We start from the raw sequence: 19,751 nt of genomic DNA, 5'->3' as shown, positions 1-19,751 counted from the left end.
CTCCTGCACACCTGTCTGCGTGAGTATAGCAGAGCTAGGCGTACGGGGAGACACTAAACCTTAACGAGGTGGCGCTGCTGGGGATGTTAACTACTGATGCTTCTGAGCTGTTTCCTGTGCGTGTGGTTACGTCGTTATTTAAAAAGTGGTCTTCGGGTACCTGGGCGAGGTGAGCGGTGACGCAGTAGGGGGAGCCCAGCACGAGGTGGTAAGACATTCACTCTCAGATTTCTCCCCCGGGCTGTCATCTGCTCTCCATTTGAATTTAGACAAGTCCTTTAACGACTGTGGATTACCATTTTTTCCTATACGATAATCCCCCCTTTACATGGTTTCAGTTATCTGCGGTCAACCGCTGTCCGGTTGAATATTGAATGGAAAATTCCAGAAATACACAATCTGTTTTACAGTGCTTGTTATTGTGAGTATAAAAAGGAATGAGATGAGAATGAATGAGATGAAATCTTACCTCTTCCAGCCAGGGGAATTAACCATCCCCCTGTCCAGCATGTCATCACCCCCTGCCCATTAGTTCCTCAGCATCTGTCTTGGTGATCAGATCAGCTGCCTGTTACCTCAGTGCTTGTGTTCAAGTCACCCTTATTTTACTTAATTATGGCCCCAGAGCACAAGAGCTGTGATGCTGGCAGTGCACATGTGCCAAAGAGAAGCTGTCAAGTGCTGCTTTGAAGCGGGAAGGTGTATCTGTGTAGGACGACATGATGTCCGTAGGGATCGATACTCTCTACAGTTCCACGCCTCTACAGGGGGTCTTGGAACATGTGCCCTGCGGAGAAGGGGAGACAACTGTGTATCAAGGGCCTTAAAGTGAATCGCGAAGGCTACTCCAGTACAGAAGACACGTTTCTCTCTTGCAAAGTCGGAGGGATCCCATAGCGTTCACAATAGCACTCACGAATTGCTCCTTCAGTTGAACTAAAGCTGATGAAAATTTTTGTGAACCAGCAAAGCCAGAAGATTCTTTGGTAGTGCATTTCCTGCGTTTCTCTTAACAGGCAGCAGAAAGTTTCTGCTTGCTCAGAGAACTTGCTTACTGTCCTGACCTAGGGACATTAGAATGTGACATGTCCTCATTGCTTAGAGGTTATGTTTCAGAAGTTCTGGAAAGGAAATTCTGAAGCTGCTTCCCACTAGTCTGTTAACTTAGCATCTCCTTGTCAGTGCGTTAGAAGTAAGCTGTTTCTCTCATCACGTCCCCTGTCCTAATTCTGCTGTTGACGCAGTACCAGTACGTTTACTGAGAGCAGTCAGCCTGCAGGAAGTGCCGTCAGGTCTCTGGGTTTTCATAACGTAATTCGAATGTTTCCTATCTGCTTCCGTGTCTCCATTCCTCAAAAGCTATCTAGGTGAAATCGTATTATCAAGAAAGAGGGGTTTTTTTTTATTTCTAGTTTATTTTTCGTTCTGGGAACTACATAAAGCAATAGAAATTACAGCTGAAAATCCATGGAAATTGTTAAATATGCAAAGCATAGAAATGCCTTTTGGTTTTGTGGAGCCCTTTCATTCTTTGACCCATCCAGCTGTCATCCATTAGCGTCGTGCGCGGCGAATGTGTTCAGATAGAAGGATTGCTCTTCCTTTCTCTGTTCCAGTCAGAGGGAGAGAAGAGGTGGGTAAGAAAGGGGCAAACAGGCAGGAAACAGGGCTGCCAGGGAAGAAGCAAACAACTCAGGCCGGGCCTCTCCCAGCTTGAGGGAATTTTGTGCACAAATAAAATTAGCATCGTATGAAAGGGCCCTTTGCTCAAATGCTTTGTTTTTCTAAAAGGAGCTGACTGCTGAGACCTCTTTCCTGGTCTACCTTGGAGAAATGTCTACTTAGTTTATTTGGCGAGCACATGAGATGGGTGCCATCTTACATGACGTTAAACTCCATGGTTTATGTATGTTGGTTATTAAGAAAAGTTTAAAATATATGTAAAAGCAGAACGATATGATGATCACCTGTTTTCAACAATTGTCAGTTCATGGCCTGTCTGCCTTGAAGCAAATCTCAGACAGCATGTAATTCCATCTGTATACATTATGCTTTCACCTGTATCTCTAAAAGATAAGGAACCTTTTTTAATGTATCCAAAATGTCATTGTCATTCTTCAAAAAAACACACAACCAATTCTTTGTCAGATATCAAGTACATGTTCACGTTTCCCCAGTTTTCCCATAATTTTTTTGTTTTTGACATTGCGTTGAGTCTGTATCTCCTGTACCTGCACGCAGAGCCTCGGCTCGTGTGTCAACCGGAGTCATCTAGGTAAGCTGAAACGGTGTAGGGGTGTGTTCAGGTTTGCGTTCTGCACTTTCAATGTTGTCTAGAAATGTAAATTCAGAGATCTGGGTATTCAAGAGCTAGAACCTCAAGAAGGAATAATTTCCTATTAGGCAGCCTTACGGTGAGCCTCTGTTTCAGAGGCTTCTCTGAGCCGTGAACAGCAAGACAGCATAGAACTGCTAACCACACTTCCTGCTGTTAGTGGCTGCCCAGCCAGGGGTGGTCCAGCGACCCATCGTCTTCTCTCTTTTTCCTCAGGAGCCAATGAGGTGCTTCTGGTGGTTGGGGGCTTCGGAAGCCAGCAGTCTCCCATTGACGTGGTAGAGAAATACGACCCCAAGACTCAAGAGTGGAGCTTTTTGCCAGTAAGTAGCGGGAGCCAGTCATGGGGAAAGAGCTGCTTCCCTGTCCTCAGCCCCTGACTCTGGATTTTAACTAATCCAGCCCCAAAGTGGAAAAGCCTAGTAACCTCATGATGTTTTTTATTACAGTGCCATGCACACAGTAGGTGCTGATAAATAGTTACTTAGGTTAGAAGATTAGACTTCAAACACTAGTGGCCATGTGTCAGATTAAACTCAGCTGGTCACCACTGTTCAGCATGTCCCTGGGCTGTCTGTCACTCCGAGCGTGCTCCGTTGGTCATGCCCTTTTAGACTGAACTCAGTGTTAAATGTGTTCAGCTGAACTCAGAAGTTGGCATCTTTCTTCCTTTGTGTGTCTGTTTCAGTGGTGAATGAACAGTAATAATTCTGAGAAAACATGGAAGTCAGTCCTCTTGATTTTCGGAGTCTTTGGTTAGCAGTGCAGGAAAAGTTTTCCACTTTATGGAAGGATATCAATCTTTATGGAAGGCTATCAATCCAGTGCTGTATGGCATAGAAAGGAATCAAAGAGGCCGTGTGCAGAAAGCTTGTATGTTTAAGGGAGTCACAGCAAGCACAAGGTGTTCGTGCAGTAGGCGGACAGCTGGAGGCCACTCGAGCTTGGAGCGGTGCCTGAAGAGTGGGTGGGTGAGAACGGACTTGGCCAGAGGTGAGGCCTGCGGCTTGCATGGCTGAACTGCTCTGCACCTCGTCTCGCAAATCCACAGAGCATCACTCGGAAGAGACGCTACGTGGCCTCGGTCTCCTTACATGACCGAATCTATGTCATCGGTGGCTATGATGGCCGCTCCCGCCTCAGTTCTGTGGAATGTCTCGACTACACAGCCGACGAGGACGGGGTCTGGTACTCCGTGGCCCCGATGAATGTCCGGCGAGGCCTTGCCGGGGCCACCACCCTGGGAGGTAGGCCACGCTGCCACGACGGGCGGGCTCGCGCCTCCTTGTCCGGCGGGAGCATGAAATGCGGAGGGTTCCGGTAAGGGCAGGCACTCCTCTTGGCTGTCGGACATGGCAGCCCGGTGTTCCTGGGTTTCAGCACCGACAGCATGTGGGAATCGGGGTGCCATGTGCTGAGTGGGGAGGCAGCACTCATGCTTTCGCAAACTGCAGCCAGTCTGAGCTCTCCTGAGGGTGCCATCCGACCCCATTGTTCTGGGTGTCTCGACTGCGCTGGCTCCACATCGGTAAAACCTTAATTGCCTGTCAGAAACACTTGGTTTTCGCTCCTTGACGTGAGAAAGACTTGTGGGGGTTGTGCAGAAAAGATGGACCAGATGCTTTTCCTCTAACAGTCTGGGCCTTGTTCCTCCTGAGCAGATATGATCTATGTCTCCGGGGGCTTTGACGGGAGCAGGCGTCACACCAGTATGGAACGATATGACCCCAACATTGACCAGTGGAGCATGCTGGGAGACATGCAGACTGCCCGGGAGGGCGCCGGGCTGGTGGTGGCCAGCGGAGTGATCTACTGTCTAGGTGTTTAGCCTGGGCAGCAGGGAGGGAGAGGACTGGATGGGTGGCAGCCTCTGGGGTCCCTCTTTACCAGACTGTGTCCCGGACTTCTTCAGCTGAGCCTGGTCTGTCCCGACATCATTCCGTGATCTGGGATTCTCTCTTCCGTGGGAGTGGGAAATAGGGTTCTGTCAGGTTTCTCTGGGTCATTGGAACTCTCGAGGGAGAACTAAGACTAGAAGAACTGGCTGGCGCACTCAGGAAGGCGGGCTGGGAACAGGCACAGGGGTTTGTCATTGTTTATGGACTGGCCTCTGCTCTGTCTTTTAGGAGGATATGATGGCTTGAATATCTTAAATTCAGTTGAGAAATATGATCCCCATACCGGACACTGGACTAATGTCACGCCAATGGCCACCAAGCGCTCCGGTAAGACCCGTCAGGTCTCAGGGAGGGGACGGCAGTGCTGTTGCATCTTTACACGCGTGGCGTGGTACTGTCCCGGGCCAGGGCTCAGTCAGTCCTATGTTCCCACCTCCCTATAGACTTCGGAAAAACCCGAGGCAGGTTCCATTCCCCTTTTTGTCTCTCTTTTCTTTAAGTATCGTGAGGACAAGCACACCTCAGATGACACGCTTGAGGGCGGAGCCTTGTTTTGTTCATTTCGTCTGTCCCTTTCCTACCCCCGTGTTCTGTAATATTTGCTGCGTGTTAGATGATGGGTGTTGGATGGACTGATGTACAGCACAGGACAGCTGGGCAGCTGCCGACCCTGAGAGCTGTTGGCGTGGAGCAGGCTGGGCTGCAGGAACGGGGACCGCCCTGTGCTTCATGCTCTGGGTGGGGGTCCCCAGAGTCGTCGTCACAGCTCCTTCTTTCCACTCCCTTCTTCCTGCTAGTGAGCAGCTGTGCTCTGAATTCATCTGACGAACAACTTCCCCACTCTTCAGCTCCCAGCTCGAGGGTCTGCAGATGGCTCTCCTGTGCTGGCGTCCAACCCTGTCTGGCTCTTGTCCATGTCCCTCAGCCGCCCAAGGGTTTCACTAGCCACTGGCGACCATGTTTGTTTCCAGAAATCAGAGTCTCCGTTTCGTAGTGTTAACCTGCTGCATCCTTTTCGCAGGTGCCGGCGTGGCCCTGCTGGACGACCGTATTTACGTGCTGGGAGGATTCGACGGCACGGCCCACCTGTCTTCCGTTGAGGCGTACAACGTCCGCACCGACTCCTGGACACCTGTCACCTGCATGACCACCCCGCGGTGTTACGTGGGGGCCACGGTGCTCCGGGGCAGGCTGTATGCAGTTGCGGGGTGAGAATTTAAGCTGGGCTGGAGCCGTCGTGCACTGGGGCAGTGTGGTGCATGCCACGTTGTGGCCGGACACGGTGTGGGTCAGGGACATGTCTCCGGGGGCAGCCGCACCGCGGGGCGCGTGTGCAGAGGAACAGGCACTCACCCCCTTCTGCTTCCTCCCCATCAGGTACGACGGCAACTCCCTGCTGAGCAGCATCGAGTGCTACGACCCTATCATCGACAGCTGGGAAGTGGTGACATCCATGGGGACCCAGCGCTGTGACGCTGGCGTGTGTGTGCTCCGAGAGAAGTGACTGTGGTTGGAGCACCATCCAGAGCTAGTGACCAGTCCAAGGGACAGTTTGTGGGAGAATCAAGGATCCTCTCCGGAATGTCTGTTTCTCGCTGGGCACAGGATGATGAAAGCAGCAGTGCGAAGGTGATGGTGCTCACGTGACACACGCTCTGTGCGCTGGCGTTGTCCCCTGGGAGTGGGGGGTACAGACACTCGAGGGAAGAGAATGCACACTGAATGGGTGTGAGAGGCCGGGTCACCTCTCCTCCTGGTCTAGGGGCACTTCCTTGTTGTTTCCACCCTGCCGTGCGCTTAGGAGGACATGTGTGCATGTTTGTGTGATGCGCCTTGTATGCCGCAGGGGTTAAGGTGAGTGTGACCACCAGATGTGGGCGGTGTCCAGCCTGCGTCAGAATTTCAAGGTACCAGCTTCAGTAAGCTTCGTTCTCCAGGAATAAATCTCTTTCCTAGTCTACAGGTAGCTAGGGGCAGTGTACTTCCATTCCGGAGGAAAACAAAGGGAAGAGCTCATCACAGCTTGGGGGCAGGGGACAGCCCCAGCGCCCCGTGGGCTCGGGGTTGGTGTATCAGAGCTGGGTTCCGGGTAAGTGCAGTGACCTGAATTTGATGGAGTGCGAGTGAGCTGAGACCATCCCTGAAGAATAACCGGGAGGACAGAGAAGGGTGTGTGATGATTTCAGGGACCTTTTTATCTCCCACGGGGAAGTGCGCGGAGGGCAGCAGCATGAACAGTGTCGGCATGGCTGGAGGTGGAATAAATGTGAGAGATCAGCGTGCCTGGGGACAGACTCCAAGTACCTGCGACTTTGTGATTGTCTCACTCCGTGCCAGGACTCACCTATCCGTGCCAAGGTCTGCCTTGAGTGGGTGAGCAACTGTCTGCTGAGTCAGATACTGCTACACTCTTCCTTATTTATTCGGGGGTGCGATGTGGGAGCAGCAGCCTGGAAATTCAGCCACTTGGGTACCATCCCGTCCTAGGGCACGCTGCTGCAAGGGAGTGCTTTTTACTGCTGTGTTTGGTACTTTTGGTTCTTTTCATACTGTGAGGTTCCCTTACGTGTCCTCAGAGTGAATCATACCCCAGTACAGAATAATCAGCGACAACCAAGATTCTCTTGTTAACCAGAACTCTTCAGGCCCTGCATCACCATTTCTGAGCTACCATTCAAGGCTCCCCTCTGTTGTGGAGCGGAAGTCTTAGTTCACGGGTATTTGCGGGTGTGGGACCATGGTGACCGGAAACGGGGTGCGCTGCCCCTTCACTCTGGAGTTCCATGTTCTCCTCTCCCTGAGCTGAGTTGGCCTAAAGAGTTCATTTCCTTTGTAATTTTTTTACAAAAATATTAAAAATCATCTCTTACGTATCTGTAAAAGAGTTTGTGGAGAACCAGCCCTACCCTGCAGACATTTTGGGGACCAGGCATAGAGAGTGGCTCTGTGAGGTCCTGAGTCTCTACCGTGTTCCTGTCAGATACAGGTAAGAGGTAGCCACTTCACCACTGGAGGTTCTCGGTAAAACATCCATCTGAATCTGCCGTCGCCACTGACTTCTCTCACTCAGTGAACTTGAAAACCATGAGGGAATGAAGAAGCGACTCTGAGCTCATTTAGTACCCACTTGAATTTTAGGGTTCTAGTCACCCCAGCCCTTTTCCATTTATGGCACGTGATAGGAGCAGCTATGCAGAAGTCCTGCAAAACTGCAAAAATCCAGATATTCCCAGAGCAAAGGGAAGCGGGAGTCAAAGAAGAATTTATTTTCACCAACGCGTCTTTAGCATTGAGATCGTGCTGCTGATACAGCTACAAAATGTGTCACTGTGTGTCAGCAGCAGACCCCGGGGAGTCGGAGAAGATGGCCCCCCAGAACGAACTTCAGACCAAAACTCTCGAGAGCTCCTGCGTGACAGCCACAACTGGGTATTCTGCCGGGGACGTGTAAACCGTTGCTGTCTTTGTCCTCTTCCCGGTCTTCCATACCTGGGCGTGCCGCGCACACACAAAGGTGCCCGTAACCTGGTGACTCCTCCTGTTTTTCCAGCTTCTGTAACTGGCAGCCGGCCACTTCGTTACCCAGGCTATCATTCATTTTGTGTCACCTTTGTCACAATACAGACATTTGATTAGTTTCCCGATTCTGCACGATTTTATCTTTAATTGTTCCAAATCTTTCTATTTTTATGCCCTCTGCTACCACATAGTGCAGCCTTTTTCTCTTGCCCAGACTCAAGGAGTAATATTCTGGTACCCTTGCCTCTGCTCTTCCTGTCTTCTGATCCAGCCCCTCTGTCTTGTCGCCAGGTACCTTTCTAAAGCACATGTAGGGTCATTACAGCATCTAACATAGAGCAAATTTTCAGTAAATAGCAAAGTTATTTCTGGCTTAAAAATTCCATGGATTCCCATCACCGGTATTGTTAAACTTCTCTGGCAGGAAGTTAGACCCATGGCTCCACCTTCCTGATCTTACCTCCCTCTTCACCTCCCCCCAACCCCCGCCCCCAGGCATAATGTGCTTGGGCAGCAGTGGTCTATAGCCATTTCTGCATTGTCTTCGCCTTTGTTCATGTATTCTGTTCCTTCTCTCTGAAATAATCTCACATTCCTGACCAAATCCTAGTCAATGCCTAATTCCATTGTTACTTAGGTAGACTTCTGACTCGACAATTGCTCCCTGATCCTCACTTCCATTTACTTTGTTCCTTCGATTGTTTTTATCACACATCTTTGGGCTTGGGACTGTTCCTATTCGGACTGTGTTCTCAGATACAAAGTGCCACGATCCTCCAATCCTCAGTACATAATGCAAGTACTCACTAAATGTTGAGCTAATGAAGGACTAAGAAAAATATGCAGATTAGGATGGCGGGATGATTAGACATCACCTAATCAAGTGGCTTAACCGCCCCCCTTCCCCACCATGTTCTGCTTCCCCTGCCATTTCAGGACCCCTGTGGCCTGCTGCACTAGAGCAATAAGCTAGAGATCTAACGAGAGTGTAGAGTGATGGCAGAGCCCGTGGCTTTAGAGCCGTGCTAGGACCTACGGACCTGGGAAGTAACCTCTCTGATCTTGACCCTCGTTGTGCACCGGGGGTAGTGAGTGACAGCCCAGTAAGGGAATCATGATGAGTCAACTTAGCTTCTGAAGTGCTTACACGCTGTTTTGCCTCATAGTAAGTGGTCACTATGATTAAAATGGGGACTAGCACCCAGAGTAGCCAGGCATCGTTTTCCAACACCGAAGGGGCACAGTCTCCTACAGAAGCTAATGTGGCTAAAACTTGCTGATGGGGGTCTGACAGATTCCCTTCACGTTGCCTCCAGGAATGTCCCCATTCGTTCATGGCACTTCATTCAAATCTCAGGCGACTGAGTTACAATCAACTTTAATGACCTGTCTAGGCTTTTCTCAACACTAAGCCCAGTGACCAGGTGAGTGTGGAGCGAGGATCTGTCACGTCCGAGGCAGTGACCCTGTCACAAAGCCGTGCCAACACCTGGCCACTCCGGGTGGACAGCTCAGGAATGCGTGCGCGTGCGCAGTAAAGCCTAGCGCGAGGGGAGCGAGCGCCTGCGCGGAGGGGCGTGGCCGTCCGCGCCCCGCCCTCCGAGAGCTGCGCCGGCGCAGTTGGACAAGGCCGAGCCCGCGCCTGCGCGGTCGAGGCCCCGAGACTGTGGCGGTGGCCGCGATGGAGCCGGCGGCGCCGCTGAACGAGCTGGTGTCGGCCGAGGGCCGGAACCGGAAGGCGGTGCTGTGCCAGCGCTGCGGCTCGCGGGTGCTGCAGCCGGGGACGGCGCTCTTCTCCCGCCGGCAGGTAGGCGAGCCGGGGCGCGGGAGGGCTGGACGGCGGAGGCGGCCTGCGAGCCCCCGCCCGGGGCGTCCCGGCCGCGCGAGAGTCTGCGCCGCTGGGCGGCCGGCGGGGCCGTGAGCGGTGTCCGCCCCCGCAGGGGCTCCGGGACCAGCGGGCGAGGGCAGAGGAGCTGCCGTGACCCGGGCTGGCCCTCGCGAGTCGCGTCGGAAGGAGGACTCGTGTTCATTTCTTCAGGTCACGGTCCTAATACCCTTCGTGCCGCCGTCACCCCAAGTGGGAGGGAGGGCGCAGCGGGCCGCGGGCGCACGCCTGTCTCCGGGCGCCCGGAGCTCGCGCTCGGCACCGCTCCTCGGGCGGCTGGGCTCACCGTGGGCACGTGGGAGACGCAGGCGCCCTGCGGGAGGGGCCAGGGACGCTGCAGGACCCTCCGGGACCCCTCCTGCTGCTGTCCGCGGGGCCGGGACTGGACAGCGCGAGCTGAGGACCGACCGCGACGCGCCGCCACGGCCCGGACCTCGGCTGGCCCGACGCAGCCGTTCGCGTTGGCTGTTCGTCCTGTTCTTACCGCTGCTCCGAGGGCCGGTTCCCGCCATTCCCGTCGCCGCCGTTCACGTTTCCGAAGCTTTCTTTCCTCTGCCGTGTCCGCCTGTGGCCTGGGGAGATTCCGAGACCTGAGCACTGGCCCGGGCTTTGGGGACCTCTCCGAGTGCCAGTGGCTCTCTTCCCAGGGCGGCCTCGCGAGTTCCGGGAGAAACTGGCGAACGTGGCCTGTTCTGACCTCGCCTGTCACCCCCGGTGCATCATCGAGGCCGCACAGTGGCCTGCCCAGGCTCTCGGGCAGAGTCGTGGACTCCACCTCTGGATGGAAGGGGTGTCAAAGAATTTGTGGACATGGTTCACAACCCCCAAGAGTTCTCACAGAAAGGGAGAAATTACAAAAACGTTACAGAGGTTTACTCTGTATCGTATGGCCTTTGTTCTTATCTGTATTGTAGCATGCTTACGAAGTTTTCTACAAAGAGAAAGAAAACATTTTGTTTTGAAAAGGGTACTGTTATTAGTTCCTGAAAAAGCAAACTGTGACACCAGGCAACAGAATCTCGCTAAGCGGGCTGCTTCCCTGTTACCCAGGACCTGTCCAGAATCTGGGCACTGGCTGGGCTCCTGACAACGAAGTCAGCCCACCTGGTCAGAGACCCAACAGCAGCTTTGGCCCCCAACCAGCTGAGTTAGCTGCCTGAAACTAAATATTAACTTCTTGATTTCCACTGCAATAATCCCTCTGGAAAGCCTCACTGTATTCCAAAGGTTCTGTCCCATCACCTGACCCTAGCAGTTCCCTGGGCTCTGCAGTGAACCTGTTGAGAGGCTCTTGCACCGATACTGTACCTGCACCGTAGTCTTGTGGGTCTGACGCCAGGATTTACATGAGCATGGCACTGACTCTCGACCAACAGAGGAAGGTCTAATGTTGCTCTTTCCCTTAACACCATCAAACAAGACAAAAGGGGACAGACAGCTTCCTGTTGGGTGCTCTCAGAGGGCTGATCTGATGCTCAAGTGGTGTTTGATTTCCTCCCCTAGGTGGAGTTAGGCGTGACTTCACCCCTACCATATAGAGGATGGGCCAGAAATATTTTTAGGGAAATTTAGGCCCCCAGAAAGTTAGAGTTAGGGCTGGAATCCGGGTTTCCTGGCACCTGAGTTTTGATTCCCATCTCTTTTCCTCTGCCTGTTCTCATGTCCCCTTGGGGTAAAACAAAGCATTAGAGACTCACTTAAACATCACAGGAGGCCCAAAGAGTGACTGCGATGACAACATAACAGCAGAGAAAACTCTCATATTTTGTGATGTCCTCATGCTGTCTCAGGTGACACAGCACAGCTAAGTGTTTTAATAAGCCCAGTGCTTGGGGAGGGGGTACGGGAATGTTCTGGGTCGGCGCTCCCTTCTCCCCGGCAGGGTAACCCACCGGTTTCCACATGGTGGCCCAGGGGATTTCATACACACTGGCAGCTCTGGGGGGCCTCCCTAACTAACGAAAACTTTCTGCTTCTATTGTGATTGCCAGAGCTCGACCAGCACACTGAGAGTTTGGGGTGCGTTAGAAGTGTATTGTGGGGCGGGAATAAGAGTATTGGTAGCAACCATATGATGAGGAGCAGAGGGGTGATGAGTTTTGCTGGTGTTGTATTTTGCAATAGTCTGGGGGCTAAAGGTGTGTAAACCTAGCATAAGGAAGAAATGGAAGGGCGTGTGTGCACGTGCGCGTGCCAGAGGCGGCCTCCCAGTGCGTTAGAGGGCATAGGATCCTGGGCTTAGTACTCCAGATTCTAGAAGGAGGTTTTCCTTTTTAAAAGGTAAGCCCAGCATGTTCCTGTTCGTGATGGAAGAAAGCAAAGCCAGACATTTCGTATTTATTCTTTTTAGGAGTGGCTGAGTTCTGCTCCAGTCAGTTCCTGTTCTAGGCACTGGGGTTATAGTAATGAGTGGGAAAGGGAAGCTCCCTGCTTGCCAGGAGCTTACATTCTAGTGGAGGGAGACCCATGGTAAATAACTAAGCCAGTCAGTTTGAAGATAAGTTTCAGACACTAAATAAATAATAAAGAGGGAGAGGCGATAGGGGTCTTTTGGGGGGTGGTGAGTATGCTCATTATCTCGACTATGGTAACAGTTCCCCGGTGCGAGCATGTGCCATAATGCATCAGGTCACACACGTAAACTGTGTGCACTCTATGTGCCAGTTATAACTCTGGAAGCCATTTTTAAAAATAAAAATAGAATGGGCATTCTGGCAAGCTAGTTCAGATCGTTGGGTTAGGGAAGACCTCTGAGGAGGTTACTTTTGAGCTGAATGTCAAGAAGGAGCTGGCCTGGCCAAGACCTGCAGGCACGGGAGACTCTCCCTGTTTGAAGAAGGCAGGAAGGCTGGTGTGGCCGGAGTACAGCGAGCCAGGGGGACGGGTCGCACATCGTCAGCACTGCAGCCAGTCAGAATCCCTCTTCCCGGTCTCTTAGGGATCGGGATGGGGCCACAGGTGATAGGAGCCACCTGGCACCCTCCTCTATACCTGACCATAGCATAGGGCTCCTGGTCTGGCGTCCATCCCAGGAAAGTGCTGGGAGCTGGAGAGCGTCCCCTAGGGCAGGGTGACGGGGGCCTGAGCAGCCCAGCTTTGTCCCTGTTCTCGTCCACTGCAGCTCTTCCTCCCCTCCATGAGAAAGAAGCCGGCTCTGGCCGATGGCAGCAGTCCTGACGGCGACCTCCTCCAGGAACACTGGCTGGTGGATGACATGTTCGTCTTTGAGAACGTGGGCTTCACCAAGGACGTGGGCAACATCAAGTTTCTGGTCTGCGCAGACTGTGAGATTGGACCTATCGGCTGGCATTGCCTAGACGACAAGAACAGTTTCTATGTGGCCTTGGAACGGGTATCCCATGAGTAACTCCGGGGAGGGGCTCGGCTCCACCCCAACTATAAAAGCTACTGCTCCCAAGAACTGGACCTAACCCGGAGTGACGGTCCTGCTGGCGCCTTCTCTGCCGACACAGATCGCGGTGTCCATACGTGCGGCCCAGACCTCCCAGGGCTCGGCCTGCTTCTCCAAAGCGTCGTGCGCACCTGTCGCGCAGCTCACTTTGCATCGTGACGTCTCCTCCTCTCCCTTTCCCCACGTTTTAGGACACGGGGTACTTCTGTAAATTTCTCGTCGTTTGGCCTTCGTCCAGGGCTCTCTGTTACCCAGGGGTTCCCTTGCTTTCTGCTCAGGAAGAGCAGTCGTCAACTTTTAGCCACAGTGACACACGACAGATGTTGACCACGTGCTCTCTCAGGAAAGCCTATCCGTGTCTGAGAGCGACTTGCTTGCGCGGCTAACTTTATCTGCAGAAATGTATTCTCTTTGAAAGTGTAGTATTTATCAACTTCAGTGTTTAAACTATTAATCAGAAACTCCTCTGCTGCCCTGTGTGAGGGCCTCCGCTCTGGGCCACTAACCCCTTTCGCTGTGGAGACACATGGCCCCTCCCCCCGCAGGTCTCCTCACCTTGGCAGCTTGCAGGTCGATGATCAGATTTTCAACCCTGTCAGGCAGCCACCCCAAGGCCCCAGATCTCTTGGAATCACCGTAGTGGCTGTGGGGTGGAGGAGGGACAGGCCTTTGCCATATTCCACAGGAACTTGTAGGTTGGTCTTGGTTAGTGGGTGGTGACGCCATTCAGTGTACCTGCTGGGCACAGTTCTCAGAGTTCGGACTCTGCCCCGACCCGGAATACAGACTGTCCATGCGCACGCCTCCGGCTGTGGGGTCGCTCTGACAGCCCGATGCTTCACACTCGTTTAACCTTCCAGTGCAATTTGCAGTGGTCCTGTCATTTTTCCTCTGGAATGACTCGCCTGAGAAGGAATCTGGTGACCAGGTTCAAGCACCCTCAGTCACCCTACCTCTAAGGCCCAGGAATCCTGGCACTGACGTGAGGACTAAAGAGAGACCGTACAATCTGCAGTATGCCACTGTGCATCTGGTTTCTGGCTGCTTCCTCCTCCCTTCTCCCCAGAACTTACTCTAAGGGCTCCCCAACTAAATGCAAGCAGCCTGCTCCCCGCTTTCCCAGGCAGAGCCTCAGTGAGCTCTAGCAGAAAGTGAGAGAACTGTTTTCCAGACAAACGGTCAAGTGTCTGTGATTATGGCATCTGCAGAAGACCAGCTGTGAGATTTATCCACTTAGGTCCGAAGGAACAAAACCAAGGAGATGCCTCCGGGGCGTGCGGCCCCTCCTCACACAGCCAAACCAGGCAAAGCATTTTTTGATTTTTCTTTCCTCCCTTAATCACAGTAGTGGTACACATTCGTTACAGATAAATACGAAATGGGTATAAACATTTTCTTAATCACTCATATTTCCACTGTCCAGAGACTGGCAACAAGAACGTGTATATTCTCCTCAGCGTTGTCCTACACGTGTACGTAAATGTATGGTTTTGTAAAGCATACTCTCTCACAGCTTGCTTTCCCAGTTAAGCAGACACTGACGTCTCATGGCTGGTGTCCCCTCGTATTTCTGTGCTGTGATTCGTCGAAACAATCTGCTGTTAGACCGTCTCATGCCCAGTGTGGTGTAATGTGCAGCCTGGGCATAAGTCTGCGTACACACTCCTGACTCCTCGGCGTTCGTCACTAGGAGTAGGACAGCAGGGCACACATGTCGAGGCTTCACTGTGCTGACGCAGACACCTCCCAAACTGCTGTGCTAAGTCCCCCGCCTCCGGCAGTGAAAGCACTGCTCCCAGAACCTTTTCAACACTGGGTATTTATTGTCATTGAAAGAATATTTTGCCACTTTAATGAGAGAGAAAAATAGTACCTTATTGTTTGATTTGCATTTGTGTTATTTCTAATGAAATTTTTATATACTTATTGGTCATTTGTATTTCTTTTTTTGAGAACTGCCTCAATAGCCAAAAATATCGAGTTGTTATTCTTCCTTTTCAGTTTGACTTAAAAGAAATAAAGGCATTTAAACAGTGGAAATTAGATTCCTGCCTGTCCTTGTGAGGAATATATGATTTGAAAAAGCAGAGGGCTGACACCTGAACCTTGGGGTTTATTTTGAGGTGTTACTTAATCCATTAATTACTTAGTGTCCATGAGAAAACAGTGTCTTCTCTTCTCTCCCTTCACACGAGTAGGTTCTCAGTGAAGATTCATGAGTCAGTTAACTGCTGTGTGCCACAGGGAGGTGCACGTAGCACACTGCTGCCGTGAGTCTAGGGAGCTGCAGTGCCTGTGGGGAGAGCAGTGACTTTTCCAAGGCCTAACTTCCTATGAGATTCCTTTTTAGCACAGACTCGGGTGGACAACAGTGAGCAGACATTTTACGTATTTTTACCATGACACTCGGAGGCTGCTTGAGTTACTGACACGTAACTAACAGGGGCTGCTGCTAGTCAGCGTGGACACTGGACACGTAACTGGACTGACCATCCGCTGAAAACAACTAGACAGGCCAGACAAAATGTTTTCAACATCCGAAGGCACCAGAAAGCTCACCCAACCTAGAAGAATCATCGGACCAGGCCCCTGGAAAGGTGGAGGGCCAAGGAAGAGGCCATAGTGTCAGGGCTGCTGTTCTTGCGTATTTGCCTAAGTCAGAGGCAGCAGTTCAGAACGAAGCCTTCCAGGAGGGGACAGGGCCTGTTGAAGGGTGACAGACCTGGTCAGTGTCCCTTACTTTGGAGGGAGGCCCTCAGTCCTTTGCACCCCAGGTATAAGGGTGACCCAGAAGGAAGAAATAGGTCTGTCCCAGGGCGTTGAAATTAGATTGAGGTGAACTTCAAGCCCTTGGCATAAGCAAACAAAAACTCTCTCTAGAGGAAAATTTCATCCAAAACCTCGAATTGTTTCTATAAAACAATTTTGTTGATACTATATCCTGACTACAATAAAATGTAACCAAGCACATGAGATGAGATGGTAAGAAAACCAGGACAATGATAGCTGGAGATGGTGGAACTGTCAGACCCATTCTCAGCGGACAGAGGCTGCAAAATAGTTTGGCTGAACACGGGAGGCTTCAAAGGAGCGTGGCAGACACCCAGGGCTGCGTGAAGTTCCGACGGGACTCGTGTTGGGGAGACTTTCATCCCAGGGTGGGGAATTCCAAACTTTCCAGCCCTCCCAAGCTGGAGAGCACGCGGAGAGGGGCCCTCAGTCCAGAGACCGTAGTTAGGGGTGGCAGCAGTGGCTGCGGGGTGAACAGGGAACAGGAGTGTCCCCCTCTGCCTTCCAGCTTCTCTCAGCAGCCCAAGGCTGGGAGTCCAGGCCCTCTGAAGTGGTCCAACCAGAATAAAGGGAAACACTCTGGCATCCTGGCCTGGGTGACTCTGCCCCTGGCCACTCCAGGCGCAGGGCTGATGCACCACGGAAACATCCTAATGCCTGTGTGTGCTGGTGGCTCCCTGGGGAGCAGGCCCAAGCCCACGTATACCGAGGCCCTGAACCCTGGGTCCCCTTGGGCTGAGTCGGCAGAGACGGGTTTTGAGGACTGGAGAGGAGGAAGAGGACTTCAGTTACCTGGTGTCTTCCCTGGACCCAGACCCAGCTTCCCAGGGACGGAAGCCCAGAGAGGACACCCGCGCACGGTGTGAACTGATCTGCCAGAGTCTCGCAATGGCTGGCGGGGACTGGGGGGCGCACAGAAGTCGCATACAGGAGATCAGTCCGCACAGGAGGGTTGCTACTTCCCGGAGAATGAACAGGGCAGAGCAGTGGGGGCAGTCCGTACCCCTCTGCAGTGTCCCCAAGCCCGCGTGCTACTCTGCTGTGCGGTGGCTTCCGGTTTTGTCTGGGAGCCAGGTTCTTCCCGGTCTCAAACTCCATCCTCAGCCAGACGGAGCCACACATACTCAAGGACATTCCCTTCTCTCAGCAAGTACCTGCGGACCTCCTACCAGGTGCCAAGGGCTAGGGCTGGAGACCATTACTCCCTCCGCCGGCGGCTTCTAGTCTGGCGCGTGCATGGGAAGAGGGCAGGGACGCGCGCGGGGAGACAAATGCCAGTTGAAGGTGCAGGGACAGCAGTAAGGAGACGTCGGGGGAGGACACAATAAATAAAACACGGGGGCTGAAAGGCTGCAGCTCATCTTGAGATCTCGGGGGTCGTGGGTTTCCACAGGGGGCAGCCGACACCAAACATCCGGGACAGCCAGAGAGATGATGGCTCTGGCTCCGAGAGAGGAGCGGAGGCCGACTGAGAAGAGGCTGCGCGGAGGCCGGAGCGCTGAAGGAGGCAGAATCAGTCGGCCTGGGAAGGGGAGGAAGTGTCAGAAGGGACGCAGAGCAGGAACGTGCAGACCCCAGGTCAGGGCCAAGGGGGCCCTGGAAGGCCCGGCGGCGGCGACGCGGGGTGCGGAGTGGGGGCGGGGCGGGGTGACCGCCCTACACGTGCGCTACGTGCCGCGAGAGCGCCTCCTCCCCCGCTGCTGGGAGCCGGGCCCGCCCCCATCCCGCAGCCCGGTCCCGGGCGGTTCGCGGGGGCTGTGGGGGTGGGGGTGAAGGGGGTAGGTCGGCCCCCAAGTCTGGAACCCCGGAGCGTCGTCTTTCCGTCTAGGCGACCGGAAGGAACGCGGGGTGCGCCCCCTCACTGACGGGCGGGCCCGGGGGCGCAGGCTGTGGCATGGGGTCGGCCTGGATGCAGATGGAGACCCTAGGAGTATGGTCAGGGGATCCGGGGCAGCACCGATGCGGGCGGTTGGGGGACCGAGGCCACGCGGGGCGGGGTGTCCGGGAGTAAGGAGGGGCTCCTGGCGACGTGGCACTCGGAGCGGGGCTGGTTCCCGGGGTCCGGCCCGGGAACCGGCTCTGCTTTTCCCGGGAGTCCGAACCTGACTCCGTCCAGGCCTCGCGCCCAGCGACCCGGGGGGCCCGAGCCCGGGACCCGCAGGCCAGGGCGGCCCGGTCCTGCCTCCCGGGCATCCAGCGGCCGGGCCCAGACAATGCGGCCGGGCCCCGCCCCCGACGCCGTGCGGCCAATCGGCGCCCGCGGCCGGGCTCTTTAAAAAAAGAAGGGCCGGCGCGGCGGTGTCAGCTGGCGGATCCCTCCGCCATGTAAACACGCACCATAAAGGGCGGAGGCGTCGCCGCTCAGCCCTCGCGACCGCCCCCGTCAACGTCACAGCTCCTTCTTCGCCCGGGAGCCGCAAAATCGCAGCAGTGAGGGCCACTACCGGAAACAGGGCGAACTTGGGAGCTGGGAGCGGGACGGAGTCCGGGAGTGCGGGAGGGAGGGAGTCCGGAAGTACGGCACGCGCACTGAGCGAAGGAGATCCTTGGACTAGTTCTGTGCGCCTCGGGTGGGGGGCGGGGGCGGGGGGGTGACAGTCCCGACCCGTGCGTCCGCAGTCTTTCCTGTGAAGGGTGAAACTGCCTTGCCGCTCTCCCGAGAGGGAGCCCAGGACAGGAAATCAACTCCGGCAAGACCCTTGAAAGCACAGATCACCCTTGACAAAGGGCGACAGGATGATTCTTTTCCACCTTATGAAAGATTGTCAAATATTCAACCAAGTTAAAGAATTTTGCAGCGAATTGTTCCATACCCAGCACACTACCTAGACCCTGCCATTAACATTTTATGATAACTTGCTGTAGGTCACACATGACACTGGCGACTTTCTAATTTGATGCCAGCTGTCCCTTGGCTTAACTCTCCACTGCAGTGGGCAGATCAGAGCCCCAAAGAGCTAAGAGCGACCTTCTCAAAGGACCTGTCTGGACTCTTGAGGGCCAAGGGCCTCCCGCAAGAGTTTACTGCAGAGGCGGCATCTCCGCTCCCCACCCCTGCCCTCTAAATCCCAGAAGCCTTAAGCAAGAGCCTTCATTTTTCTAGCGAATATGAAAGCAGGGCCAGGACTCTGATGACCCCACCTAACGGGGCCTGGCAAATGGTCCCACCACGGGTTTAGCTATTTTCTGGGGCAGGACACTACGCACCCCTCTCCTGCCCCCAAAACTGCGTCAAAAGTGTTCACATGCCTTAAAGTTCCTTAAGCCCTCGGCGCCTCTGTCGCCTGTTCTGCACAATGGGGGAACCGCAAGACGGCTGTGAAGAATCGGGGGCAACGTCCTAACACCCGCGCTGCACACACCCTGAGCGTTAGCTGAGTGACAGCTATCGGTGGCGGACGCGGACGTGCCTGTAACTCCCGGATAGACGTCTCCACTTCTGATGTCCCTTCTGCAGCCCGCTGGGATCTCCGACTGCACCAAAGACGCGCAAACGTACTCGGCCAGAAGTGGACGCATGGTCGCCGCCGCCTCCCACTTGCTCCTCCACTCCAGGTGAATGCCCGGCACAGCCTGCACCCCGGCCTGTGGTCCGGAGACCCGCACGCCTCGCTGTCCCTCCCCGATGTATCACCGTGCCCTAATTTTATCTCCTGCATTTGCATCCGTTCCTGCTAAGGAACAGCACCCTGCCTCATTGAGGTAGGCGCCATCGATGTCGTCCGGATCATATCCGAAGTCTTCGGCCCCTCTCCCAGCCAAGCTCGCGGTCGCACTGCCCGCGGACCCCTCTGTCCCCTGCAGCACCCCGCCTTCCAATACATGGAGGAGGATCACTTCTTCGCCACACGAACTTGTCGCTTCAGCCACCAGTGCCTCGCAGTTCTTATCTGTCACCCGGGAAGAGGGGGT

The 19,751-nt window shown here is 54.1% G+C and overlaps 3 protein-coding genes and 1 long non-coding RNA gene across 7 annotated transcripts in view; 3 read left to right on the top strand and 1 right to left on the bottom strand.

The window, feature by feature from the left end:
* Window positions 1-7,877, top strand: part of KLHL12 (kelch like family member 12) — a 22,189-nt gene extending 14,312 nt beyond the window's left edge. For both annotated transcript variants that reach the window (XM_011367289.2, XM_011367290.2), the window contains 6 exons: window positions 2,552-2,658; window positions 3,387-3,582; window positions 3,997-4,155; window positions 4,462-4,560; window positions 5,255-5,441; window positions 5,611-7,877. In XM_011367289.2, coding sequence (XP_011365591.1) covers window positions 2,552-2,658; window positions 3,387-3,582; window positions 3,997-4,155; window positions 4,462-4,560; window positions 5,255-5,441; window positions 5,611-5,737 — 875 coding nt within the window. In that variant the 3' untranslated portion in view covers window positions 5,738-7,877. The remainder of the gene's footprint in view (window positions 1-2,551; window positions 2,659-3,386; window positions 3,583-3,996; window positions 4,156-4,461; window positions 4,561-5,254; window positions 5,442-5,610) is intronic.
* Window positions 7,878-9,377: 1,500 nt separating this feature from the next.
* On the top strand, window positions 9,378-15,089 carry RABIF (RAB interacting factor). Its single transcript, XM_011367291.2, has 2 exons — window positions 9,378-9,559; window positions 12,759-15,089. Exons 1-2 carry the CDS (start codon window positions 9,434-9,436, stop codon window positions 13,002-13,004), a joined length of 372 nt encoding a protein of 123 aa, XP_011365593.1. The 5' UTR covers window positions 9,378-9,433; the 3' UTR covers window positions 13,005-15,089.
* A 737-nt stretch (window positions 15,090-15,826) lies between these two features.
* Window positions 15,827-19,363, bottom strand: LOC105296917. The gene is made up of 2 exons (XR_896309.2): window positions 19,202-19,363; window positions 15,827-17,361 (listed from the first exon to the last, which is right to left on the bottom strand). It is a non-coding gene; the product is annotated as an uncharacterized LOC105296917 (long non-coding RNA).
* The window catches only part of KDM5B (lysine demethylase 5B), a 50,067-nt gene continuing 47,574 nt past the window's right edge, over window positions 17,259-19,751 (top strand). For all 3 annotated transcript variants that reach the window (XM_023534745.1, XM_023534746.1, XM_023534744.1), the window contains exon 1: window positions 17,259-17,417. In XM_023534745.1, coding sequence (XP_023390513.1) covers window positions 17,271-17,417 — 147 coding nt within the window. In that variant the 5' untranslated portion in view covers window positions 17,259-17,270. The remainder of the gene's footprint in view (window positions 17,418-19,751) is intronic.

The sequence above is a fragment of the Pteropus vampyrus genome, unplaced genomic scaffold (assembly GCF_000151845.1).
Source record: "Pteropus vampyrus isolate Shadow unplaced genomic scaffold, Pvam_2.0 Scaffold131, whole genome shotgun sequence".
NCBI lineage: Eukaryota > Metazoa > Chordata > Mammalia > Chiroptera > Pteropodidae > Pteropus > Pteropus vampyrus.
The sequence above is the reverse complement of the archived record's forward strand: the minus strand, read 5'-3'. Positions and strand labels throughout refer to the sequence as shown.